At 43.8% G+C, this 18,413-nt stretch overlaps 2 protein-coding genes across 2 annotated transcripts in view; one reads left to right on the plus strand and one right to left on the minus strand.

Annotated features, from left to right (window-relative positions):
- Positions 1-18,413, plus strand: part of LOC138952025 (transmembrane protein 179-like) — a 180,955-nt gene that overhangs the window by 62,138 nt on the left and 100,404 nt on the right. The gene's annotated exons all lie outside the window — the stretch shown is intronic.
- Positions 1-18,413, minus strand: part of LOC138952024 (countin-3-like) — a 34,121-nt gene that overhangs the window by 14,402 nt on the left and 1,306 nt on the right. The window contains exons 2-6 of the mRNA XM_070323599.1: positions 16,913-17,105; positions 12,566-12,701; positions 10,970-11,082; positions 10,474-10,569; positions 3,174-3,320 (exon numbers count right to left, since the gene is read on the minus strand). Coding sequence (XP_070179700.1) covers positions 3,174-3,320; positions 10,474-10,569; positions 10,970-11,082; positions 12,566-12,701; positions 16,913-17,105 — 685 coding nt within the window. The remainder of the gene's footprint in view (positions 1-3,173; positions 3,321-10,473; positions 10,570-10,969; positions 11,083-12,565; positions 12,702-16,912; positions 17,106-18,413) is intronic.

Below are 18,413 nucleotides of genomic sequence, written 5' to 3' on the forward strand. Positions count from 1 at the left end.
TTCATTCTGTGACTAGTTCGACAGCTACTTGACTAAATATTGTATTTTCGCCTTACGCGACTTGTTTCTTTTTTTTAACGACAGAATGCTATGTTGTTGTCATTGTCAAATTTGTTATCTTTGCTCTAGTTTTTTTGTTTGGTGCTCTTTAAGGAATAGATGAAGACTGTTTTTCCTTTTACTTTCATAATGTTTCATGTCTCTTTTGTTGAGGGTATGGCTTTTGTTGCTGGTAGTTGTTTTTTTTACCTTGTCGTCACGTAGGCCCTAAGTCTTTAAGTCTTTTTGTCGGTCGGAATTTGTAGCACTGAATTATTTTTGTTTTTGATATACTATTTTATTTACTGTCTTACTAATATATTTATGCTTTTATTGATATACCTTTGTTCGTTCATTTATTTATCTGTTTCTTTCTTTCGGTCTCTCTTTCTTTCTTTCTTTCTTTCTTTCTTTCTTTTTTTTCTTTCTTTCTTTCTTTATTACATTTAAGTATCGCAATAATCCTAGTGTTACTAAATTCCAATTTTCGTTTTCTACAACAGAGAAAAAAGTTTTGTTTAATCTTAATTCATTTTATAAAATGTATTTGAAAATAATTCTAAATTGGTGCTGATATTTATGTAGTGACACAACCATTGTCGTATTGTCGTGATATTTTAAAATAATATAATCAGTTAACTGTTGTTTTGTTTCCGCAATGATATGTACAAATGATTATAGTCATAACCTGGTAATTTCTTTTTTTGAGTTATGAAATCTTTCTTCGTTTTTTTCTTCTTTTTTTTCCATCGGAATGCGTTTATGTGTATGTTAAAACAGCATTTCTTTCTGGTTCTTGTATTTTTGTTTTGTATTTTCATGTACCCCCATGGGGTTTCTTGAATAATTTCTCTGCCTTGCCTGCCTTGCCTGCCTTGCCTTTCGGTTGTTTTTTTCCTTCTTTATTTACCTGTTATTATGGCTGGTTTGGTATTGTACATTGTTTTTTAATACAATGCAATTCCATTCTTCGGGTCTGTGGTATATCCCAGTTTTATTGTCTGTTCAAGTCTGGGTTTTATTTTTAGGCAGAGCCATCAATATCCCTACGGTAGAAAAACAAACAAAGCTGTGAAAGAAAACAAACAAACATCGTTAACCTTAAAAGCTGTGGAAGAAAAACATCGTAAACCTTAAAAACTTTGTAAACATTTTTTTTAAAAAAGCCAGCGTGCAAGACCACAAACCGTCCACACGACAATCACGTAGACACTGCCCGATGCGTGGAAAGGATCATCCTATCAGCAGACGACAAAAAGATAAGCCGAGGCAGTAATCTCCCTTGGCACCTCGTTTATCATCCGGGCGACTGACACGAAAATGAAAAAAATCTCCACCGGCGCTCCGGCGAAACAAATTAGGGGATTTTAAAAACGACAAACACCTACCCAAGATGTCAAGCACAAGGCGACGAAGTAATCCTCAAGTTGTTGTGGTCAAGTCATTAAGTCAATCAGTAGTTGTCCTAACTGATTTTAAAATGGGGGGGGGGGGGGGGGGCGTTAGATTGGGGAGGGGAGGGAAAGGTGGAGGGTGCTTGGGGAAGACTGAATGAGTTTAAAGGGGAGATAGTAGGAAGATGACGGTTTGTAGGTCAGCGAAGCAAAATATGTGTGTCTGCCGTGACTCGACCGATCCAAGTTTTTGTTGCCGATAATATTTTTTTTTAGTTTGCTGAAACAATCAATCAAAGTAGAAAATAAAGAAGGTGTTTACAAATTTAACCTGAAAGCAAAATCAAAGTTTGTGTGTGTGTGTGTGTGTGTGTGTGTGTGTGTGTGTGTGTGTGTGTGTGTGTGTGTGTGTGTGTGATCTGGATCTGGATCTGGATCTGGATCTGGATAACCCGCCTGGGTTGGTGGTTGGCGGGTGCGCCACAGAAGCCGACGACGACTATCAACGTGACGTTTTTTTGGGTGTGCGCATCTAAAAGAGTCTTAAGAGTTCACTGTACACAAGGTGGATATAGTGTACAACTCCAGCTGGTCTTCTTGCTGCTGTACTTGCGGTTTTAGTCCGTTTGCCCTAGAATGTAGGCTTTTCAAGTACAGTTAAAAAAAAATGCTATGTTACAATGTTAAAAACTGGGTAAAAACTGCTGAGGCTCTCACACTGGTTTCTGCCCCCCAAACGCCGATGAGAAGGAGCTGGGCGTGGTCAAGGTGACGGTGGCTTCGCTCAAATTGTTCCACTCGATCACTGTCTTTATAAAGAACGAGTTCCTGTATTGATCTGTCTTTGAGGGAGGAGCTTTGAAACAGCGGCTGTTGTTGATTGCCTGTCTCTGGAGAATGTTTTGGCTCTCATACCCCTCGTAGGCTTTAGGCTTGACTCGGCGGCGCCGAGATACGCTCACCGGGGTGAGGAAGGAGTCAGGGGGTAGGGCAGGTACAAGTCCATTGATGATTTTGAACAGCATCGTCAGGCGAAGTTGCTGACGGCGTTCCTGGAGTGCAGGAAGTTGGAGGTACTCTAGCATCTTGGTGACGCAGCCTGGGTCCTTGGACACGTAGTCTTTCGTGATGAACCTAGCGGCTAGGCGTTGGATGCGTTCGAGTCTCTCAACGTCTTGTTTGTAGTAGGGGTCCCAGACCACCGCCCCGTACTCAAGGGTGGACCTGACAAGAGTGATGTAGGCAAGGCGACGGCACTCACGAGTCTCACGTGGGCAGTTCCGGAGGTTCCGGACGGTAAGAAGCCTAGGCCCGGGTAGATCCTGCCCTCTTGCAGAGACTGGCGATGTGGGGGCCCCACTTCAGGTCGGCTGAGATCTGTATGCCGAGGTACGGGTTCTGTTCGACCTGTTGGAGGATGGTGTCTCCGAGGCTGTAGAAGTAGTGGGATGTGGATCTGGTGGAGAGGACGAAGCACTTCTTAGCGTTGAACCTCATCCCCCACTGGTTGGCCCACTCTTTCAAGCTCTTTAGGTCTGCCTGCAGCGTAAGGTGGTCTTGAAAGGTGCGGATCTGGCGGTAGAGGAGACAGTCATCCAAGGTGATGAACTCCAAGGTGCAACATGCATATCAGAGCTCATATAATTTTCACCTGTCACCAAGTAAACTATTCCACAGCCCATAATACAATTCTGGACAGAGTTATTTTTTGAAAATCTTCTATTTTGGGAAGGCACTTACCAATCATCAGGGTGTAGTTACCAGCAAGCCACTGCTCGCAGGGTCCTTGGCTGGGGTCGCAGTTGGGATCCTGTTCTGCCTTGAGGCTCAAGGACTGGGGGGCAGGGAAGGCTGTTGCGTTTTCTGCCTTCAGCAGCATACTGTCCTCTGTGTGCATAGAACAGGACAGGAATATAGAACGTGGAGCTCCTCTTTTTAGAACCGCCTCTGATTTACGAAAGGCACAGTCAGCCTCCCGTAAACCACCACAGACACTGTCAGCCTAGGCCTTTACACACAGTACACACACCCTTTTAGTTAAACACTCACCGCTTGAGAACATCTTAGGTGCCCTCCGTAAGGAGCGAGCAATTTTTGACTCACATGCGAAGCAAAAGTGAGTCTATGTACTCACCCGAGTTGTCCGTCCGGACGTCCGTCCGGCCGTCCGGAAAACTTTAACGTTGGATATTTCTTGGACACTATTCAGTCTATCAGTACCAAATTTGGCAAGATGGTGTATGATGACAAGGCCCCAAAAAACATACGTAGCATCTTGACCTTGCTTCAAGGTCAAGGTCGCAGGGGCCATAAATGTTGTCTAAAAAACAGCTATTTTTCACATTTTTCCCATTTTCTCTGAAGTTTTTGAGATTGAATACCTCACCTATATATGATATATAGGGCAAAGTAAGCCCCATCTTTTGATACCAGTTTGGTTTACCTTGCTTCAAGGTCAAGGTCACAGGAGCTCTTCAAAGTTGGATTGTATACATATTTTGAAGTGACCTTGACCCTGAACTATGGAAGATAACTGTTTCAAACTTAAACATTATGTGGGGCACATGTTATGCTTTCATCATGAGACACATTTGGTCACATATGATCAAGGTCAAGGTCACTTTGACCCTTATGAAATGTGACCAAAATAAGGTAGTGAACCACTAAAAGTGACCATATCTCATGGTAGAAAGAGCCAATAAGCACCATTGTACTTCCTATGTCTTGAATTAACAGCTTTGTGTTGCATGACCTTGGATGACCTTGACCTTGGTCAAGGTCACATGTATTTTGGTAGGAAAAATGTGTAAAGCAGTTCTTAGTGTATGATGTCATTGCTAGGTTTAGTTATTTGACCTTGACCCTGAAGGTCAAGGTCATGTAAAGGTCAAGGTCAAGCATGTGAGTCGTATGGGCTTTGCCGTTCTTGTTAAAGAATTTATTTTTGCGTGGGTTATCTTGCCCCTGAGCCATCGTGAACCCGTGTGATCCAGTTTCCCTTTTTTCACAATTTAGTCGTCATTTTGTGATTTCAATGCGACTCGCTGTAAGCTTATCTGCAATAGCACGTTATTGTGGAATCTAAAACGCAACAAACGGCTGCGATTTACACGAACTATAGCGATGGCGATGACCGTTCAGAGGAACTTGCGCTATGCAGAACCACGGACCTACATTCTACTGGATGGCTGTCTCAGTGCGCGCTCTCTCTCTCGCCTTGTCAGGCAGTGAGAGAAACGAGGTCAAACCAACTGCTAGGGACCGATCACATCCGGTTTCAATTCCACCAGCAATTTCGTCTGCAAAAATTTCAACGTCGACGACATTCTTCGGGTAAAATGAAAGCTATTACTATGTTTTCCGCGTATAACTTATGAACTGTTGATTTTATAATATTGAAAATCTTTCTTACGTTTTTTATTCTCCCTGTCGCCGTAAATACTCGCTTTGTCGACTGTACTGAGTTGTTCAACAGTACACTTGCAGACTTTCCTACTAAGCTAGTAGTTTGCAAACTTTGGCTTGTTTGTGTTCTCATTAATAGCCTTTTTGTTTTCAATTCGTATAACAACTATGAATATTTCATAGACGGTTTTTTTCCCTCACAGGACGAGGATGAATTCGATCTGACAAAATGATGAAGAAAGAGGAAAAATGAAGATTTTTGCTGTGTTTGTTGGGCCAAATTTTTTTAAGTCCAAAAAAGGTGAGAAATATTCATAACAAATTCAGTTTTGGGTCTTTTTCAAATCTGTTTGATGCATCTTTTCTGTGACCATTCTGGCTATGCACTGACAGTCAAAAAAAGTGAAGAAAGGAAAAAAATGAAGATTTTGGGTGTGGTTTTTTTGCCAAATTTTTTTAAGTCCAAAAAAGGTGAGAAATATTCATAACAAATTCAGTTTTGGGTCTTTTTCAAATCTGTTTGATGCCTCGTTTCTGTGACCATTGTGGCTATGCACTGACACACAAAAAAAGTGGAGAAAGGGGAAAAAATGAAGATTTTTTCATACTACACAACAGTCAGGGATTAGGGTTACATGTTTACATGTACATTGTCAAGAGGTCAAAACAAATTTTAAAAGCTGTTGGACACTGCACTAAAGTGTTGCTCTAATCAAGGCGAGTCTGGAACAATAGGTCCACCCCACCAAAAAGTGAACATGGAATTAGTTATGAATTTGTTTAGCCTTTTGGCTTGGGTACGGCCAAGTGAACAAGGTGGGAAAGGTTAGAAATAGTCATAACAAGTTCACTTTTGGGTCTTTTTCAAATCTGTTTGCTGCATCTTTTCTGTGACCATTGTGGCTATGCACTGACACTCAAAAAAGTGGAGAAAGGGGAAAAATGAAGATTTTTTCATACTACACAACAGTCAGGGAGGGCGGGGATGTAGCTCAGTCGGTAGCGCGCTGGATTTGTATCCAGTTGGCCGCTGTCAGCGTGAGTTCGTCCCCACGTTCGGCGAGAGATTTATTTCTCAGAGTCAACTTTGTGTGCAGACTCTCATCGGTGTCCGAACACCCCCGTGTGTACATGCAAGCACAAGACCAAGTGCGCACGAAAAAGATCCTGTAATCCATGTCAGAGTTCGGTGGGTTATAGAAACACGAAAATACCCAGCATGCTTCCTCCGAAAACAGCGTATGGCTGCCTAAATGGCGGGGTAAAAAACGGTCATACACGTAAAATTCCACTCGTGCAAAAAACACGAGTGTACATGGGAGTTTCAGCCCACGAACGCAGAAGAAGAAGAAGAACAGTCAGGGATTAGGGTTACATGTTTACATGTACATTGTCAAGAGGTCAAAACAAATTTTAAAAGCTGTTGGACACTGCACTAAAGTGTTGCCCTAATCAAGGCGAGTCTGGAACAATAGGTCCACCCCACCAAAAAGTGAACATGGAATTAGTTATGAATTTGTTTAGCCTTTTGGCTTGGGTACGGCCAAGTGAACAAGGTGGGAAAGGTTAGAAATAGTCATAACAAGTTCACTTTTGGGTCTTTTTCAAATCTGTTTGCTGCATCTTTTCTGTGACCATTGTGGCTATGCACTGACACTCAAAAAAGTGGAGAAAGGGGAAAAATGAAGATTTTTTCATACTACACAACAGTCAGGGAGGGCGGGGATGTAGCTCAGTCGGTAGCGCGCTGGATTTGTATCCAGTTGGCCGCTGTCAGCGTGAGTTCGTCCCCACGTTCGGCGAGAGATTTATTTCTCAGAGTCAACTTTGTGTGCAGACTCTCATCGGTGTCCGAACACCCCCGTGTGTACACGCAAGCACAAGACCAAGTGCGCACGAAAAAGATCCTGTAATCCATGTCAGAGTTCGGTGGGTTATAGAAACACGAAAATACCCAGCATGCTTCCTCCGAAAACAGCGTATGGCTGCCTAAATGGCGGGGTAAAGAACGGTCATACACGTAAAATTCCACTCGTGCAAAAAACACGAGTGTACATGGGAGTTTCAGCCCACGAACGCAGAAGAAGAAGAAGAACAGTCAGGGATTAGGGTTACATGTTTACATGTACATTGTCAAGAGGTCAAAACAAATTTTAAAAGCTGTTGGACACTGCACTAGTGTTGCTCTAATCAAGGCGAGTCTGGAACAATCGGTCCACCCCACCAAAAAGTCAACATGGAATTAGTTATGATTTTTTTTAGCCTTTTTGCTTGGGTACGGCCAAGTCAAAAAGGTGAGAGGGGTTACAAATAGTCATAACAAGTTCAGTTTGGGGTCTTTTTCAAATCTGTTTGATGCATCTTGTCTGTGACCATTGTGGCTATGCACTCAAAGTCAAAAAAGTGCAGAAAGGTGACAAATGAAGATTTTTCCTTCTTACAAGACAATGTGTGATTTGGCACATTTTGCCTCAGTCTTTATCAAGAGCCTGTCTAACCCACTTTGAAGCTGCTGGAGACTGCAGTAGTGTTCCTTACATCAAGGCGAGTGCACAATGGTGCATTTCTAACCCCCCCCCCCCCTAATGTTCACTTTAATATCAATCAATCAATAGATATTCAGTCACAGTTTAACTAACTCATTCACCCTCATCACTCACTCATCCATCCATCACAACAACAACACTGTTTGATGCACACACTGCCTGCCTTCCGCACTGGGAAGCCGCTTCGCTTCGCAACAACAACAACAACAACAACACTGAAAACTCGCCGGGAAATACCCCCACGTACCACACGTGTGCTTGTTTCTTCCGACTAATATCAATTTTGGAAAAAAAAGGACAAAACTGGATGAAAAATTCTACGGCCCCAGCAATCTCATTACTCTGAAAGGCGAACCGGAAGTGGCTGGTCCCCAGGTTTCGAAGTTGACCGATATTCCCACTAAAGTGACCTAGATCCTGAGACAGCCATCCAGTAGAATTTAGGTCCGTGGCAGAACCGTGGTCTGCTACGAGAAAGACGTTTTGCGTGACCCTGCTTCCGGGATTTTCTTTGTTCAAACTTTGAAAACTTCGAATTGCACTGATCTTGTCTTGATAAAAAAAAAAAGCCTGACAGTATCTGTGATGGGTTACGGGAGGCTTACTTTGCCTTTAAGATGCAAGCCCCTACCCGTCCCCGTGTAACCATATATACATGTACGGACTTCTGATCTCGGAGCAAAGTGATTCGGGGCAGGGAAGGCTTTTGAGTGTTCTGCCTCTCCGCTGTGAATGTTCTGCCTTCATCAGCATATTGACCTCTGTGTGCATAGAACATTGCTCGGTCATCTCGCACCTCCGCCAGTCATGATGACTATCTCAGTGCATGGTAAGTGTTCACAGTGATCATGGCTACCAAGAGTTATTTTCTTCAACATATTTGCCCCCAAAATAACAGTTTATGAAATGATTGATGGTCCTTGGGGTCCTTTTCCTTATAAATCGTGATAAAGTGTGGCAACTGAAACTTGATGACAGCTGAAATGCGGAGTGGTAAGACGTCGGCCTCTTAATCGGAAGGTCGAGGGTTCGAATCCCGGCCGCGGCCACCTGGTGGATTAAGTGTGAACATTTTTTCCGATCTCCCAGGTCAACTTATGTGCAGACCTGCTTGTGGCTTATACCCCTTCGTGTGTACACGCAAGCACAAGACCAAGTGCGCACGGAAAAGATCCTGTAATCCATGTCAGAGTTCGGTGGGTTATAGAAACACGAAAATATCCAGCATGCTTCCTCCGAAAGCGGCGTATGGCTGCCTAAATGGCGGGGTAAAAACGGTCATAAATTCCACTCGTGCAAAACACGAGTGTGTACGTGGGAGTTTCAGCCCATGAACGCAGAGGAAGAAGAAGAAGAAGACAGCTGAAATGACAGCAAAGCGGCCAAAGACTTCAAATAAGCTTCACCGTTTTGCCGACTGCCGAAGCCAAACTTGTTTTAACGTAACAGTGAAACCCCCGTTTTGAGACCCCACAAATTCTGAGAAAATTGGGTCTTGAAAAGGAAGGAGTCTTAAAACAGGGGTAAATTTTCACAGATTTACAGACCAGAAAAGTTGACAATACCGAATTTTACTTTTTTTTCTCATAAGGAGACTAGAGAGTCTTTAATTGTGTTTATTTTTCAAGGGCGGATGATCTTAAGGAAGGAGGGGGCACCCACACTTTTTTGCACAAACTTGAAGGCGCGAAGCGCCTGAATTGAGGGCGCCAAGCGCCCTAATTGAGGGTGCGAAGCGCCCGAACATGATAGGGGGGTCCGGGGGCATTACCCCCCGGAATTTTGTGTTTTCAAGGACGCAAAATGCTGCAATCTAGGGCCATCTGAGCTCATTTAATCATCTCTCTCTCTCTCTCTCTCTCTCTCTCTCTCTCTCTCTCTCTCTCTCTCTCTCTCTCTCTCTCTCTCTCTGAGTATGGTTTGTAAATTCATTCCACCTCGCCCCGACTAGATTTGTGCAAGTCTAGTCTTGCATTTTCAGGGTCATCAGTGTGGAATTCACTTCCAACAGCATTAAAATATATTCCATCAGTCAAAGCCTTTAAAAAGCAAATACACAGACATTTGTTTCAAATCTGATTCCAAGTGGAGCGTTCCACCCTAGTGGTGATTCAAAATGGGTTTACTCCGATGTATTAAACCGTCCTAATGTTATACATACCGGTTATCTTATAGCAGTCTCTTTTCAGGGTTGCTGTTTCTGTTGTTACTGTTGTGTTGGTATATCCTTTGTTGTAGTTCTTTTCTTCCTTTTGCTATGTTGTCGGTATCTTTTGTAAAATACAAATGACTTACTGTTTGTTATTTTGCTTGCTTGCCGTTGTTGTTTCATTTGGACTATATGTTTCTATTGCTCGTGACTTTTTTAAAAAAAATTTTCTTTTAAACTTTACTTTTGAGTACACTTGACTTGCTGTTTGTTGCTTGCTTATCATCATATTGCTGTTATTATCATCATTATCAGCAAATATATTAGTATCATTATCAATATTATTATTATTATTATTATTATTATTATTATTATTATTACAACCATTATCATCATTATCATTATTATTATTGTTGTTATTTTTTTTAATTACATTTAGTATTGTTATTATCGTTATGACATCATCATCATTACCATTATTTCTATTTTCATATTTCTATTGCTGTTATTGTATTTAATAGTATCAAATACTATAACTTTTTCTTTGCCTTTAAATGCCATTTATTATCATATGTATGATTATTTTTGCCGTCAACTTTTTTTGCTCTTATAATGTTTTCATGTTCTGTTTTGTATTCATGTTAGTTAGCAAGGACAGATTGTAAGACTAGGCAACGCCTAAAATCTCCATCCTTCTGTAATAAAGTTTAATCAATCAATCAATCAATCAATCAATCAATCTTTCTCTCTCTCTCTCTCTCTCTCTCTCTCTCTCTCTCTCTCTCTCTCTCTCTCTCTCTCTCTCTCTCTCTCTCTCTTTATTCCCTGAAGGGGGGGCCCGGGCCCCCTTAGCCCCCCCCCCCTAAATCCGCCACTGTTTTTATTTTCACTGAGTATGGTTTGTATTCATAATTCAGTGTAACAAGTTGCAACAACTTACCAATAGGCATCCCATCCACAGTTTTGACTAGCAGAACCAGCTCACCAGTACCAGTGCCGTTCTTAGAGTTGAGGGTAAAGCTGATGGTGCGGGGTCCTTTCAGAAGACACATGATTTGACCAAGATTAGGCTATATTGATCTTCTTTAGGTGTGATTAAGTATAATACTATCCCTGGCAAGGGGTAAAACTGTATCATTATGATGTGTGTGTGTGTGTGTTCTGGCTCTCTCTTGCTCTCTCTCCATCTGTCCTTCTCTCTGTTTTCTCTCCCCCCCCCCCATCTCTCTCTCTCGCTCGCTCTCTCTCTCTCGCTCGCGCTCTCTCTCTCGCTCGCGCTCTCTCTCTCTCTCGAACACACATTCACATACACATCAGCACAGACCAAGAAACAGAGACTCCTCTAACTTGCTCTGAGTGCCTTAACGGAGATTATGGACTCGAGTGTTCGCAAATGGTATCAACTTGCACACACCACACACACACGCAAAACTTACCCTGAGGTCCTTTGACTGGGTCGATGGAGAGTCCAGTGATGGTGGCATCACCGTTATCGTTGATAGGACAGGTCTTGAGCAACTCACAGAAGTAAATGGGGTCAAGGTCAGCCCTGAAGGTCAAAAGAACAAACATTAGTCAGAGCACATCCGCACTGCTAAAGCTACTGTAAATTAATGTCAAGCAAGCCTGGTCTATTTCAGTTTAAGTTCAACCATTTCTGTCTCAGTGGTTGCTATGTATTATGTAGGTTGACAGGCTATCTATTCGTCCTTTCATGTAAAATCTTACTCCATGATGATGGCTGTGCAGTTTGACATAATCATACTTCTGACGTGGCGGGGACGAACTTCTCTCGATTCCAAAATCTGCAGGTCCCCCCCCCCTCCCTTAAATTGACAAGGGTAATGAACAAACACAATCTGAAAAAGCAAGGTCTTAATAGGATCAAGGTAGTCTGAAATTGGGAGGGGGCGGGGGCGGGTATCCTTGGCACAAAGGGTCAAAAATCCAAAAAATAAGCCCTTAAAAAAATATGCCCATATTTGTGAAAATGTGTCCATATTTGTGAAAATGTGTCCATATTTTTGAAAATAAGCCCTTATTTCTATAAATAAGGCCTTATTTTAGAAATAAGGCCTTAAATATTTACAGCCATAAGGAAATAAGGGCATAATGAAATAAGGCCTTATTTCTGTTAAGGCCTTACGGAAATAAGGCCTTATTTCTGTTATGACCTTAAAAAAATAAGCCCTTATAAAAATATGCCCATAAAAAAATAAGCCCTTAAAAAAAATATGCCCATATTTTTCTGCGCATCGCTACTGCGCATCCGGAGCTAGAGCAAGATCAAGATGATTGTTACACTGATATAAATCAAACAGTCATTTCATGTAAACAATGCTTATCTTGAGCGAACATACACCTCATCGGAAACCCCAATTCTCTCGCAATTTGCAATTTCAGCACAAGTTCTTCTCAAAAATTCATCACGATCTCTGAACCCCCCATTCGCCATGTTTGTTATGAGATCTCTGCGCATGAGCGGCGCAGCCGAATTCTATTCAGCTTCATGATTGGTCAAAAAAATAAGGCCTTATTTTTTTATGCCCATATTTTTTTATGCCCATATTTTTTTATGCCCATATTTTTTTATGCCCTTATTTTTTTATGCCCTTATTTTTATTAAGGCCTTACAGAAATAAGGCCTTATTTCTCGTAAGGCCTTATTTTCAAATAAGGGCTTATTTTTTTATGCCCATATTTTTTTAAGGGCTTAAAGATTTAAGGCCTTAATAATGGAAAATAAGGCCTTATTTTAGAAATAAGGGCTTATTTTCAAAAATATGGGCATATTTTCAAAAATAAGGCCTTATTTTTTTAAGGGCTTATTTTTTGGATTTTTGACCCTTTGTGCCAAGGATAGGCGGGGGCCGGGTTAAAATGTGGTCTCCACTGTATTGCAGTGCTTAGCGGCCACCCTTTTTGTCCCAGAGCCCGGTACTGACTAATGATAGTTTACTACTCATATGATACATATACTGATTTAGTACTGAAACATTTGGCGAAAGCACTGACCAGACTCTTAAACTTACTTCTGGATAAGCTTGACGAACTCCTCAATGCCAACAATGTCACAAAGGAGGTCGCAGACAACACCCAAGGCCTGGCTACCTGTTTTCTGTTCAAGTGCGTTGCACAATGAGCCACATGATCCTACGATACCGGCATCTGAAAAACAAACCCAAGTTGTGAGGAAGACCATATATGTAAGAAACTTGGGCATAAATGTTCCATTATATGAAGAGTCAGAGGACACTTCACGAAACTCTTCTTCTTCTTCTTGGCGTTCGCAGAGGTTACACAATCAGTCCAGCACTGGTGATAAATGTTGTCGTTTTCTCCAACTCCTGTCGACTGCCGTATAGTTTGGTCTGCAAGGGAGTTGGTGACGGCCACACTTCTTTTCGTTCCTCATCTAGTAAGGGACATCGCTGTAAGATGTGTTCCGCTGTTTGGTCTTCTTGACCGCAGGCACAGGTTGGTGATGGCGCCAGCTTGAACTTTCGGTTCATGTGAGCATTGAGCCTGTTGTGGCCAGTACGCAGCCTGATGAGGTTGACTTGCTGCTCTCTGTGGTAGTCATCTCTGTTTGTCCTTGGCCTCATCAATGCCTTGATGATTGTCTTCTGCTCACTAAAGCTGACACTGTTTTCAGGTTGGTCTTCCACGGCTCCTTCTTTCGCCAGCTCATCTGCCCTTTCATTTCCTGGTATCCCACAGTGTGCTGGTATCCACTGGAGGACAACTCTTCTGGTTTGTCTGACCATCTGTAATGCTTTGGCCAGCTGTGGGAGTTTGTCGTTCTCTAGGGCCTGAAGGACTGAAAGGGCGTCCGAGAGGAAGACAACTTGGTAGCAAGGGTCTGCGGAGTCCTGAACCAAGGAGGCGGCCTGCATGAGAGCTTCTGCTTCTGCTTTATAGTTTGTGCAGTGTTTGCCAGTGGCAACGCTGGATGTAGCTGTATGTCCTCCAGGGAACTGGATGAGAATGCCTGCACCTCCATTGAGCACGGCGTTAGTTGCTGATCCATCAGTGTATACATGGATCCACGCCTCTTTTGGGTACTGTTCGTCGATCAGGGCTAAGGTGAGTGCCTGTCGAGCTGTGTAATTCTGATCTTCTCCTGAGGTAACATGTGGAACACTGGTGCAGATCTGGATTCCTGGTTTCTCTGTTGCCTTGGGGGTTTCCTCTTCTTCTTGAGTCAGAGGTAGAGTGTTCTGTGGGAGGACTTCCCTGTACTGTCGAGAAAGTCTCTTGCTCTCGTGTACAAAACTGCTCCGTTTGAGCCGGTTCTTGGTGAGGTTGCTCAGTCTGTGCTTCATGGGGTGGTCGGGTAGGCACTTGAGCTTCTCGGCCTGTACCATAGTCTTGGCTTCTCTTCTCTGACAGAGGGGTTGGATGGTGGTAAGCTTCTCCATTTCCTTGATGGGCGTGGATTTCATTGCACCAGTGATGAGTCGGAGGGCCTGGTTTTGCACACGGTCAAGGGTCTGCAGGTTTGTCTTGGCTGAGGTTGACCACGCTGTGGAGCCGTACTCGAGGTGGGGTCTGATTGTTCCCTGGTATACTGTCTTCAGTATCTTCTCGTTCGCTCCCCAGGTGGTACCTGCCAGCTTCCTGAGTATGGCTAGCTTGCGCCGGGCCTTCGTCTCTGCCTGTGCAATGTGTGGTTTCCAGGTCTGCCGTCTATCAAAGGTGACACCAAGGTACGTTGCTTCTTCATCCTCTCTCAGAGGAGTTCCACCAAGCCTAATGGTTCCGGCTTTCTGCTTTGGCGACAGTGTGAATAGGGTGGTGGAGGATTTCTCCTTGTTGATGGAGACGCACCAATCTTCTGCCCATGCGTTCAGCCTATCTGCCGCTTGCTGCATTCTGTAGGTGGCAGTACTTGCGTGCTCCTCCTTGCACCAGATCACAAGGTCGTCTGCGTAGAGAGCAGCTTTGATCCCCTTGGGCATCTCAGACACCAGATCGTCGATGAAGAGAAGGAAGAGTGTGGGGGAGAGGACTCCGCCCTGAGGGACGCCATGACGAAGGAGGAACTTCTTGCTTTTGGTCTGGTCGACGTTAACTCTTGCCCTGCGGTTATAGAGGTAAGAGCGAATCCACTGGTACATGTTGCTGGACACGCCTTTCCTCAGCAGTTTTACAAGGAGTCCATCTTTCCAGACCTTGTCAAAGGCCTTCTGAAGATCTATCCAGGTGACGAAGACCAGCTTCTGTTCCTGAAAGGCATCTTCAACTTCTTGCGCCAGGTAAGTGACCTGATCTTCAGTGCTGCGGAACTGTCGGAATCCAGCTTGTTCAGGGGCGAGGAGGTTCCTGGATTCCAGGTACCACCTGAGGCGCTCGTTCACAATTCTCTCCAGGGTCTTCACAACACTGCTGGTGAGGCTGATTGGGCGATAGTTGGTGGCCTTCTTTGGATCCTTCCCTTTTTTTAAGATGGGGATCATGATCGCTTCTCGCCAGAGTTGTGGTAGCGATCCTTCTTGCCAGCTGCTGTTGAAGACCTCGAGTAGCTTGTTCTCTGCTGCACTACCAAGGTGGGTTAGCATCTCGTTGGTGATGCCGTCTGGGCCAGGGGACTTCTTCGCCTTTGACTTTTTCAGAGCTGAGTGCAGCTCGTGGAGTGTGAGTGGTTGACTCATGGCGTCCACTGTCGACTGTCTGGCAGGTCTCTCTCTCTTTTCTCTCTTCTTGCTTCTCTCTGTTTCTCGGGGCTAACATGGAGGTTGCTCTCAGCTGCATAGCTTTCAGCAAATTGGTTGGCAGCATGCTTTCCAGTTAGCACCTTCTCGTTCTCTTCTAATGTGATCTTTCCTCTGCTGGTGTTCTCATCATTCAACTGCTTGGTGAGCCTCCAGAGCTTTCTGCCATCCTTATCAAGGTTCAGAGAGCTTGTTTTCTACTTCACGAAACTAAAAGAGGTTCAGCTTTTGATGCGGGCTTTGGAGTATCTTTGGTCTCGACCAGAAAACATAAGACCAGATTTCAAGTTTGAGAATTTCAGCCTGATATGTGTGGCTCTCGCAAACACACGTGCGCATTGTAGGTATTGGCTAGTCTATACTGACGACTCGATGTCATCACTTTTAAAGTATTAACCCACCTGCCACCATAACAGCACTGAGACGGGCCATTATTATAAATACATACAAGAAGAGCAAACGCTCGATCGAGTCACTTTCGCAGTTCTGAATATTATATGAGGCATCAGATGGACAGGAAGAAATTGCTATTCACAACACAATGCATACCTGAAGAATTCAAGACATACCTGTGACCTTGAAAAAGGTCAAAGGTCACCAAAGCAGACGTCAAAGTGTAGAGGTCACTGGGAGTCACGTTCACATAAAATTTGAGCCCGGTCACTTTTATAGTTTCCGAGAAAAGCCCAACGTTAAGTTGTGTGTTGCCGAACAGAAAAGGCTAGTTATCTCCCTTGTTTTTCTGATAACGTTCGTAAAAGGCTACAGATGTAAATACTTTGATGTAAAGAATAATCCTACAAAGTTTCAATCACATCCGATGAACTTTGTCAAAGATATAAAATGTCTAATTTTTCCTTTGACGCTGACCTGTGACCTTGAAAAAGGTCAAAGGTCAACGAAACCATCGTTAAAGTGTAGAGGTCATTGGAGGTCACGACTAAACAAAATATGAGCCCGATCGCTTTGATAGTTTCCGAGAAAAGTCCAACGTTAAGGTGGTGTCTACGGACGGCCGGCCGGCCGGCCGGACGGCCGGCCGGCCGGACAGACTAACACTGACCGATTACATAGAGTCACTTTTTCTCAAGTGACTCAAAAACCACCGACTAAAAATACACACATACGCACTGAATTCCCACCTATACCGCATATATGCCTGTCGCACTGCACAACAGACTACCCGTGCGGCAACAAATCTGCACAAACCCTCGAGGACGTCGTGAAAGTGTTGTCCTCCCCCTAGACAGCAACAATGGAGAAGAAGCTCTTTGGATCTAAAGGACAACTTTCAACAACCACCAACTTCATCATTGATCACCACCACCAAAACCCGGCAACGCTCTGTGGACTTATCCCCAGAAGAAGAAGTAGAAGAGGAAGTTGAAAGTACGCCCTACACCAAGTTGAGGCGTGCCTCTTTTGAACACACTTTCTGTAACCAGTTTTGAACAGCGGTTGGACATACGGTAGTACCTAGCTCTACTAGCGAAAGGTAGACATGGTAAACACCATTGTTCAGATAAGCACTATAGTGTTTACCATGTGCGACGTTTTGCTTCTGGATATATCACACTATGTTCAAAAGTATAGTTACAGAAAGTGTGTTCACTAACTTCAAGCGTGGAACACTTCAGTCAGTTCATGTACATCAGCGGCACTTACTCAGAATGAGGTTGAGGAGCATGTTGATGGCCTCCCCTGTGAACTCCACGCAGGTGGGGCAGAGGTCCAAGCCCACGCTGCTGCGGATGAATCCCGAGAGGTGCGGACTGTTGGGAGTGTGGATGGACAGGGAGCGCGGGGCATGGGCCGCCCCGAGGGCCAGGAGCGCTGCCAGAACCAGTGCCAGCTTCTGCTGCTCCGCGGGCAAGAGTAACAGAAAAATCGTTCTACAGTACCGGAACCCCTTTTTTAAGACCTAAAAATCTGAGAAAATCAAGGTCTTATAATGGAGGGAGTCTTAAAATGGGGATACTTGTACAGAGGTTTAGAAACAAAATCTGAGAAAACAGTGTGAAGGGAGGGAGTCTTAAAATGGGGATACTTGTACAGAGGTTTAGAAACAAAATCTGAGAAAACAGTGTGAAGGGAGGGAGTCTTAAACTGGGGGGGGGGGGGGGGGATCTTAAAAGAGGAGTTCAAATGTACACACATATATGAAATCGGTGAAGCCTAGTTCTGCATTAGAGCTCCCTAGTTTTGTATACCATCGAGCGTGTCCATTACGACCACCCAGGTGACCGACCGAAAATGGTCGTTACAGAGAGGTGGTCGCTATGGAAAGGTGAATTCTATTGAACAAGATCTCGTCGGGGTCGCTGTTCGGGTTGGTCGTTGTGGGCAGGTGGTCGTTAAACTAGAGGTGGTCGCCAGGGCAGGTTCTATTTAAGAGATATTAATTTTGTCACTGTAAAACTGTTTACTGTTGTGAAATCGACCCTTCTGTCATGTGCTAGCAAAAGAAAAAGAGGGAGAAAAAAAGTTTTAAAAACAATATAAAGCAAGATGTAGGTGTTGCAGATCAGTCAATGCAAAACACGCGTACAGTACAGTCGATGCTTTAATGGACATTATTGATGTTCTGCGCCAGTTTTTGTTCCAAGCACCTAATCATTCAAACGGATTTTGTACACAAAAGAACGTGGCAACGGAGTTTCGCGTAACGAGGTGCTGGGCACGAAAACTGATGTAAGTAGTCAACGGCGTGCAAAAAGATCTGCACAACTCGGTCAGTCACCACGACCCCTGTCTAAGTCAAGCCTGTTTCAATAGCTGCACGTATATATTTAAAATGTACCTCAACAGTAATATTTCGAATCGATTCTATATGATTATTGTTTGTTCAGAACGGACGCACGCACGGACACACACACACACACACACACACACGCACACACACACACACCCACACCAAGAACAATGAGAAAAGAGACAAAACAAAAACGGCGAAGCAATTTAAGGTTTTTGTAGGTTTTTCCCCAGAGGTGGTTCTTCTATCAATGGTCGTCTCACCTCCAAGCTGTTAGCGAATAATTCATTGCAGTTCCCTCAATAGGCAAGGAACCTGTGGGACAGGACTGCATGATTTTGTATTCTCCAACATGAATTAATATGAGGTGCTTCCGTCTGATTCTAAAGCAAATGCATTCCATTTCCTGAGTGC

The sequence above is a fragment of the Littorina saxatilis genome, linkage group LG17, assembly GCF_037325665.1.
Source record: "Littorina saxatilis isolate snail1 linkage group LG17, US_GU_Lsax_2.0, whole genome shotgun sequence".
Classification (NCBI taxonomy): domain Eukaryota; kingdom Metazoa; phylum Mollusca; class Gastropoda; order Littorinimorpha; family Littorinidae; genus Littorina; species Littorina saxatilis.